At 38.2% G+C, this 9,566-nt stretch overlaps 1 protein-coding gene across 1 annotated transcript; it reads right to left on the bottom strand.

The window, feature by feature from the left end:
- Positions 1-1,085: 1,085 nt before the first annotated feature.
- Positions 1,086-7,729, bottom strand: TIMM21 (translocase of inner mitochondrial membrane 21). Its single transcript, XM_081950274.1, has 6 exons — positions 7,377-7,729; positions 4,554-4,616; positions 4,355-4,452; positions 3,618-3,691; positions 1,990-2,095; positions 1,086-1,597 (listed from the first exon to the last, which is right to left on the bottom strand). The coding sequence occupies exons 1-6, from the start codon at positions 7,663-7,665 to the stop codon at positions 1,505-1,507; spliced, it is 723 nt and encodes a 240-aa protein (XP_081806400.1). The 5' UTR covers positions 7,666-7,729; the 3' UTR covers positions 1,086-1,504.
- Between the last annotated feature and the right edge of the window lie 1,837 nt (positions 7,730-9,566).

Raw genomic sequence — 9,566 nt, forward strand, 5'->3', positions numbered from 1 at the left:
CTGTCCATGAAGTCAATAGGCATACTGAAGCTTAAAAAAACCATTTGCTGAGACTTGACACTGCTTAACTGTGTTTTGTTAAATTGTGTTAAATTCTCTTTGCAACTAGCAAGCTGCCTTGAGACTTTGGGGTGGAGGGGAGGAGGGAACGGGACACAGGGCTTTTAAATGTGGTCAGAGTGCCATATTGCAAACAAAATCAGAAAAAATATGCCAGGTGCTAAATTTCTAATTATCTAATGTGAAAGTACAAGCCTTCCTTCCCTTCTCCCTCCTCCCATATTTTTCAAACATTTACACATTTTTCTAAATTTCGAACAATGCAATGACTGAGGCATACATTAACTGCGTAAGGAAGATCTACATGTAAATAAACTATGGAAAAGGATGTTAGAAAAAAATTAATTGGTGCAATTTCCCTTAAAACCACCAGATGGCAACATTCTTTACCTTCAATGAAGCCAAGTAAGTATGCTAAAAACTGTATAGATATAATATAGGAGATTATAATCTAATAACCAAGATTATATTATTTCCAATCTAATCTTGGAAGATCTTAGAATATGAGAGACTTTGTTACAGCTTAACAGAAAGTTGGAATGACTATAATGGAACAGCAGGATGCTATTCTCTTAGTTCTACCTAAATATCAACACGACTGACCCAAGAGAAAATCCTTCACCCCAAGCTAGTTTTATGCTATCATTATAGTTAGTAATCATCACTGTCACGTTACATAGGGTAAATACTGTTGTCTAGATAGATATTGACCTTTTGTATGATAGCTGATTTGAGAGGATCATTCATATTCCTGATGAAGATTCAATAAATGAAAGACCATGGCCAAAGATGCAATTGAAGATGGTGCCATTTCACTATTGGCTACTTTTCTGGAATATGCAAAAAAATTAATAGTATGCTAATTTCAATCTAACTCCTCCCAAGAAACAAAATCAAACCAGAAATTATTGAGTGGAGATTCTATTATAAAGTATTTTGCTACTTAATATTCTAAATTAAATGTTTGAGGGGCAAAATACATTATCATTTTCATGTGTACACAAACTCTATTAAAACGAATGCTATTTTATACATTTTAGATCTTGTTTATTGTAACTTTGATATGAAATCCAAGTTTAGACAGAAATATTCATTTCACAAATTTAGAAGTTTATGGATGTTTGCTTCTTGGATTGCATATACATAAAAACTAATTCACTTATTTACAATATTTGATGAATCACACATTTGCTGCAGTGAGGACTTCCTGCCAATTTTGTATAAAAATAACAAAATTATTTGCATTTCTATTACTTTTATAATTCTCTATTTCCAATATTTATGCAAATTCATTATATATAGTTCCACTGGTTCCACTGAATTACGTTGACAGTCTGTAAGGATGCGGTGTGCCTTATTACCTTTTTCATATTTATTATTCTGCAGTTCATTGCATATTATCAATGAGTATCCCAGCAATGGAAGACTTTTTTAAATCATTCTGCTATCTATTGTCTTCAACAATTATCATTCTTCTCGGGTAGCTATCAATATCCACAAATATATAACGATATTCATATTTTCCACTTTCAGGATTCTGTTAAAAAAGAAGGGTAATTTCTGTTAAAATAGAAGAAAGAGAAGATGTGAGTAATTTAAGTATTAAATCAGAGATGTGGAAATAAATTTGACCTAAAGGCTGAATCCTACCTGTCATAAAAGTCAGATTATCTGAGTTTGGGATTTCAGGGGCTGAAAGGCTAAAATCCTGGTCACTCATAGTGCTTTTATAAAAAAAGAAATAGTTCTCACATTCCCTATCTTCTCCTTTAAGGTAAACCTACTCTAACACATGATGATGTCATGTCCCAGCTTATATGGTATGCAACTCTGAGGAACAGCTTGAGGTTGCCACTTACACTTCTAAAAACTGGAGGCTTTCCATGTCAGGATTAAATTACGGTCTATATTTTATTGGAGTTTTTGTACCTCTTTGACTTCAAGATGAACAGTTCCTTGTTTTCCTTTTTCAGATCCCTCAATGTAGAATTTTAGACGCATGTGTTTCAATCCATCTTTTACAAACTCAATATGGCTGATGAAAAGCACAAAAGAAATATTTTTCCAACTTAAGAAAACAATTCTTCAAACCGTACATGTGCAATTTTTGGATAAAAATTTGAATATGGCATTTTTTGTCTTAATTTAAATAAACTGATAAATAGACCTGCCAGGCAATCTTCCATGTCTTCACACTGAAAATGACATTCATTGCCCTTCAGCTATACTATAACACATGTTTGATTGCACTATTGGAATGTCGCAAACCTGGAGCTGTCTTTCAATGTGACACACGTTTAAGATTTAAGGTATCTAGAAAATTGCTTACCTAGTCATTATATAAATCCTATATACATAACTTACATTCTAAAGTACTTAAGGCAAAAATTGCATTATTGAAAACAATATGCTTAAAGAGAAAGATTGAGTCTTTACATTGGGTCTTAGGCCATACCAAAGTGCAAAGTTCCAGAAACAAATTATTACTAAAATTTGATAAAAGAAATTTAAAATGACATTTGATAAAATACAGTTTAAAATGGAATTGGAATAAAATACGATTTAAAGAGAAAGAAAAACAAACCCAGATTTCTACACTGAAAAAAGGAAACAAAATCTGATTTTTCAGTTCCAAAATGGTTTTCTGCAAGATTCTAATAGTAGTAGTAATAATATATAGAAATGAAGTTATTTCATTTATTTTAGGCAGTGGAAATCCACAAATTCAGTATGCCCTTTCTCTTCTATTCAATGTTAAGATTCACTTAATAACTGCATTATTAATTTAACAACTGCAGTGATTCACTTTGTTAAGGATGTAACCCTAGGCTTGGCTTGCCAATGTATATAAGCTATGATTACTTTACTGTTACTTTAAATGATTCAGAGATGTAATTGGCTTGTTACCTCAAGCAGCTATAAGAGGGAGCCAGAATGGCTGCTCTCTCTCTGTTTTGTTAGAAGCTGGTCAGGTGTATTTTGAGGTATTGTGGTTTGCTACTGTTAGCTACTTTGTGTGTTAAACTGAGAATATAGATAACTGACTGACTGAACCGTGTATGACTTGGACTGTTAACCGAACTCTGAATACTTCTATATTTCTACATAGTAAACTACTATATTTTTATACTATTCAGCGTCTCTGTATGCTGGTTTGTGCGTGTTATTCCATATCACTCTCATTTCGCTTCTCTGCATACTTGCTCTTCTAACGGGGAGCTCAATTACTTAGCAACTTAACAAATGTGGCAAGTAAAAGTCGTAAAATGGGACAAAACTCACAAATTTCTCACTTCATATCAGCATCAGTTGACATGGACAACAATTAATACAAGACAAATGCTTGTATACTTGCTAAGAAATTATCCTAAGAAATTAATTGTTATTAATTACTATTGCATTCGTTAGGAGTAAATTTAGGTTAGGCTAAATTACTACTTTTCAAGTGAACTACAAGAAAAATCAAGTGAGCTGAATAATGTAAAAACAAGATCAAAGACAGTAATAACCAGAAAATAACATTTAATAGAAATATTAAGGGTTCCATTAATAGATACCTGACCAACTGTCTTCTCCCACGGCGTGTAGCTTCACCATAGCCTTTTATGGGTTCACCAAAAATTCCTATTACCTAAATAGTTACAAGAAAACAACATGTATAGTGATCCACTTTCTATCCAGGACTAATGAGTAGTTTCATCAGAATAACTACTAATGCTGTATAATCTCCCATCAGACGTAATTTATATCTTTCTGCTATACTGATTTCAAAATTTTAGTAAAATGAGGACATGCTTCTTTGGGAAAAGAGCTTCATGTGCTTTTTAGTTGGCCTAACATTACCTGCCATTGCAATTACATAATTTCTGCGGTCTCCCCTCTGTAATTTTTTAAATATAAAATTTGGATTTCCTTGCATTTGATGCTGAACGATTTAATTAGCCATGTTGGAATTTATGAAGAATACTGAAAATGTCAATTCATGAAAAAAAGTACAGTGGAACAGTTGGCACAGATAACTCTTTCTACAACCTGTGGATCATTTTAGATAGATTAGGTATAACTGATATGTTGTGAAAATGCTATGATGTAATGTTTCTGGTATGGTAGAAGAAGAATGGCCAATCCTACTTTCAGATGTTGGAGAATCAGTTATCTTTAAGAAAACTATCTTTCACGTGATGATGAGCAAACCAAGTTTCATTGATTCTGAGGATCAAAGTTTTTTTAAAAAAAAATTAAGAGCATTTTCCCCTATAATCAGTATCTTTTTCATTGAAATTTGGAAACTAACCTCAGGGTGAGCTCTGCATTTCTCCAAGGCGTCTCCATAGATTTTACTGGGACTGGAAGAAGAGAATAATTCCTTAAAAATCACATAGAATAACCCACCTGAAGGAGAATAAAACCAGATGCCAATGAATCAAAGAGTCTTCTAAAAAGTCATTAGTAAAGCACTTGTAAACTAGAATTTTTTCCCCTGTTTCAATCACCTGTCACACCGATCCCGATGATTACCACTATTAAGTAAGTGAAGTCTCTTCCTGCTTCTTTCACTGAAAGAGAAAAAAAGAGAAGAAAACAACAAACAAGATAGCTGTAAAGTACCAGATAAAAAAGTGCAGTGTCTAAAATTAATGCCTCTTAGAGCTTCCTGAGAATCATATGTTAATAGCTTTTATCTTGCGAACAGTAAGAAAAGCATTAAAACTGTTAATTCTATCACACATATGTGTAGAATGTTACTTCTACAGCTGTTTCATTCTCCGTGTCTTTAAGAATTTAATGTAGCCTTGCTATTGAACTAAGGGCCAGGAAGAGCTTTCTGTTCACAAGAATGTTAAGAATATATCGGTTTGGATGGATTTTTGATCAGGAACTTTCTATGGTTGTTTAATTTTGATTTGTGGATACAGTTTTTGGTTAATTTGTTATATAGAAAGGATTTTGTTGTTCCACTAATGGGGGCAACAAAATCTTTTGGATTAGTCAAATCTTTTGATTGAATCTCTGCCAATGTCTATTTTCTCCCTTTACTTTAAATTACTGACTAGCATGGCAGAGACAAGATGGATATGAAAACACTTATTCCAGAACAAAGATAACAGTTCTAAAAACAGCAGAGGTAAATCATTATTACCATGATTTTTTTCCTTTATTCTTTAAAAATCCACACGGCTTGGCTCATGTTTTTGACTAATTGAAAAAGATTCAACTGTTGTGTTTTTCACTTCATAAATACACTAAGCTAAATCTGACCATCAAAATGTTTCTTGAGCTTGTGTATTTAGAGAGCTATGCTATTACAAGTCATAGACCAGCTAAAAACAAAAAGAAAGCAAAGTATGTGACAGCAATAAAAACCAGAATAAAATCCAATAAATATAAAACTGGAATAGTCAAGGTGAGATGTATTTTACAAATAGTAAAACACATATAAAGGAGAATATTTGTAGCTCAGGGTTAAGATGAAGGATCCTTGGTGCTTTCTGAGCTTGCTTGTTTTCCTGCAAATGTTTCATTACCCAAACTAGATAACATCATCTCTGATGTTACTAACTAGCACTGATGATGTTACCTAGTAAGTGTAATGAAATGTTTTTAAGAACACGAGCAAGCTCAGAGAGCACCAAGGACCCCTCAGTAAAGTATATATATTATAAATAGTATAACAGTTAACTTTATGCCAAGAAATACTGCTTAATTAGGAAGAAATAATTTTTATTTGTTGAGAATTAATCTGTATCTCAATTCCAAGTCATTGGATTCTGCATGGCCCTGAATTCCAGTTGTTGCTATTTTGAATATAAGGTTGGCAATATGCTTGCTGTGCACAAGACAGCTGATTTGGCATTCATTACTGAGGCCTGGGTGTCAAATCTGACAATGGCCATGCTCCCAGAGAAGGAGAATGTGGGTGGCAATTATTATCTGGCCAACTTTGATTTTCACAGGTTTTCTTTGGCACATATTGGATGTGAGACTCTCTGGTCAATACTGGATTTGACACTATTGTACCAAGCTTGCCTGCTGTGTAATGAGATTCTTGTCTGAACCGCCGGACTCTGATGGTAGCTTAGCAGCAGAGTTGCCGAGGTTAACAGTTCTTGGTGACTTCAAACTGTCCCAGATGCCATAAAGACTGAGGCAGTTCAGGAATTCATGGCTACTATGGCCACACAGACTTGACCCAAGTCATGAAGGCTCCATGGGAGGTGTTAGATCTGTTTTTTGTCTCTAGGCAATTGTAACATGATGTGGTAGTCGAGGACATTATCACCAGTTTTCATGGTCTGTTTTTTTTAGTTTGCTTATGTTGCCCTCCCCATTAGGAAGACAAGATTTATTAGCATTCTGCCCCAAACACCAATTTGATTGCGACCTTAGCCTTGAGTTGGGATGGGACAACAGCCTTGGGTGGCATTGCTTCTACGAAATCTCTCATTATGTGCTGAACCTGGAATGTTGCTTGCTTTTTAGAGGAGCTCTGTGAGATGAAATACTGGAAGAGATGGCTCAAGTGCCACTGGAGAATGACAAAGAATGAGGCCAATTGAACATAGGCTCATCCCTAGCCTAAAAATGAGTTAACTTTAAATTGTCCTTTGCACTAGGATAAAACTACTATGCCTCTCCTAATTCTGTCACCATCCAAAAGCCACATCCAAGTCTGTTAAGCTGCTTTCCCATTGCTCCGATAATAAATCAGGTGCCCAAGGTGACTTGAAATAGACAGATAGTGCAGACAGTAAATTTTGTCTTCTGCCAAACATTCAACTTAGGAATGGAAACAGGCCTTATGCCTGCCAAGGTATTTTACCTTTGGCCCTCAAAGTATTGCTTACCTACCTTCCAGCCAGCATAATGGCTGAACTACAAATGCCAGCAAAATGAAGAACACCAATATTTCTATTTCTGCAAAACCTGACTGGCTGGGAGATCCCTGTCTCTTTCCCACAGTTTGCTGCAACCACGTGAGGCCCTCCGGAATTGCTTAAGGTTCATTCCTGCAATTAGCATATTTGGCCCTGCAGGCTGAGATTGTAAGACTATATTAAATAGGCCAAGGAGATTTTTTCCCAAGGAAGCAGGCAAATGTTTACCCTTCAACTGTTGAAATCTCCAAAGTCAAAGGCCATTGTCCATAGCAAGAGACTCTAGATCCCCTTTCCTAAAACGTTTGGTGGGCCGCGTTTTTCCTTCATGCAGAGTAACAAAGAGAGATTCGGAAGCACGGAAGGCTGCAGCGTTTTAGAGAAAGTTTTACAATCCTGAGTGTTTTAATCAGTGGAAGCAATGTCTCTCTCCCTCCTTACCTTTTTGAGCAGCTGAGGGTGAAACGTCTCCTTTTTTACTTTGCACAGGCACCTGCGTGCTCCTGTTCTCCGATTTTTCGGATGTCAGTCCACCCGGGAGGACCCATAGGCTTCGCTTTATGACATCGTAGCCTACCTCAGGACTCAAGACATGACTGAGTCCTTGCCCTACTCTGGTCCATGCCCAAGTGTTTAGAAATGCTGTCCTATGTCGTGCAAGTGCCTGCTTCACCGCAGATCTCAGTAGCTGGTCACTACAGCAAACTCCTCGCACAAAAATGGAAAGCATTATGATTTACTAGCTGTTTCTGCCCCTCAAGACCCAGCTTGCTGCCCCAGCAGTATATGGCTAGTGTAGGAATTAAGAACTGTCTCCTTTAAGAAACTGCCTCCTGGGAAATGTAGGCAGAGACTGCCTTAATGGGAAATGTAGTTCCATGACATGTGATCACATCTGTGTCTCTGATTGGCTACTGGGGCATTCTGCCTGTGTGCAAAGCCGGTCAGTTTAAATGCCTGAACTGAACACTGAACTGTAAGTTTTGCTAGTAAGAATGCCTGATAATAAACTTGATCTGAGTGAGATTCCTAAGCGTGGAGTTAACTGCATGCCCTGAGCAAGCCTACAACGCTCGAGGCAGAACAGTAAAAATATGTTATTTTGAGCTCCTCTCGAGTAAAAAGGACGATGAAGTTGAATCCCAAACTCTGTTTGCATTTTAACTGAGAACAGCTGCTGGGATTCCCCCCCCCCCCTTGGAGCAAAGAGAAACATCCCGTTTCAGTGAGAAAGGCTGATTAACTCTCCTGAGATGAAGGACTTTGTTGTGATTAAGAAAATGTGCTAAAAGGGGGCCAAGAGTTGCATGAGAAAAACAGCCTCTAATCTGCTCTGAAAAGCCTGTTTTTGTTTGTGGGAGAATGTTTACAGGCTGGAGTCTGGATTCTCCTCTGGTGTACTGAGAAAGCAGATCCTGCAGAGTTAGAAAAGCATGTTTCCTCTCTCTCCCTGTTTGAAAGCAAGATCGACTTTGTTTCCGTTTAATTGAGCTCCAGGAGAGGGGACCCAGGAATCGCATGATAAAGCAGACCCCCCCTTCCCAACCTATTCTGTCCAATCTGCTGTTGTTAAGGTCAAACACATGTGGCTTGGAAGCAAGCAGCAGCCTACCAAAGAAAGAAAAACCTGTTTCAATAAATCAAAGCAAATTCCAAGCCTTACTCTTTAAGTGGTTGTAAAAGCCTCATGGAAAAATCTCAATGGAAACGGAATTTGAATAAGTAAGAGGTCAGCTAGCCTAGATCCCACCTCCCAAGTCCTTTGAACTTTATTGGTAAGTTGTCTTGGCAACAAGGGGCAATAAAGAGGCCCCAACCACCCCAACATCAGCTTACTTTGTGTGTGCAAAGCCATCTGGGAGTCAAATGGCCACAAGGCAGATGCAGTCCAGCTGAAGGGCCTGCAAGTTACGATCTTGTTGTTTTGTGACTATTGCTTATGAATTATTGGAAAAAGGCAAACTCCTTAGGAGGCAACAAGCTATCAAGGTGCAACACAGGTTCTGAGCCCGGGTAAAGACCCTTAGGAATTCCAAAACTGGAGTTAGCTTTATAACGTCAACAAGGAAAAAAACCAGTTACTCCAAACATTAGTCACAAACAGCGCCCTCTGGCGGCTTCTCTACAAACTGCAGTCCAGTATTTCAAGCCAACGCATGCAACACACCCTAGTGGCCGAGAAGTGGACTGCGCCTGCATCTACACACTCTTGCAACACACCCTGGTGGCCGACAAGTGGATTGTGTCTGCATCTACACAGTCTTGCAACACACCCTAGTGGCCGACAAGCGAACTGCACCTGCATCTATACAGTCTTGGAGTCTTAGTGGACAACCATTTAAATATGAGCCAGTAGGGTGCAGCAGCTGCCAAAAAAGCCAACACACTTCTAGGCTGCATCAACAGAGGGATAGAATCGGACTTCCGGTTCCGGCGGCTGATGGCGACGGGTAACTTGTTGCTTGCTCCGGCTCCCCGGTAGGCTTCCCCACTTCTTGGGGGGCACAGGACGCCCCGCAGAGGCGTCCTGCCGGAGGGGCGGCATCGCAGGGGATCCCTGCATCGGCAGCGGCCGGCGGGAGGTCCCCCGTTCGCCCAAGGCACCGGGGAGCAGATCGGAGGACGCGTGGG

Source organism: Natrix helvetica, assembly GCF_964273705.1.
Source record: "Natrix helvetica genome assembly, chromosome: 4".
Taxonomy (NCBI): Eukaryota; Metazoa; Chordata; class Lepidosauria; order Squamata; family Natricidae; genus Natrix; species Natrix helvetica.

What these genes read in the sequence shown, in the direction of transcription:
- TIMM21 (XM_081950274.1), bottom strand. Translation starts at nt 7,665, where the DNA reads ATGCTTTCCATTTTTGTGCGAGGAGTTTGCTGTAGTGACCAGCTACTG. An exon ending in CATCGGGATCGGTGTGACAG is followed by an intron (nt 4,453 to 4,553) that starts GTGATTGAAACA and finishes ATTCTCCTTCAG; the next exon opens with GTGGGTTATTCTATGTGATT. An exon ending in GGGAGAAGACAGTTGGTCAG is followed by an intron (nt 2,096 to 3,617) that starts GTATCTATTAAT and finishes GCTTTTCATCAG; the next exon opens with CCATATTGAGTTTGTAAAAG.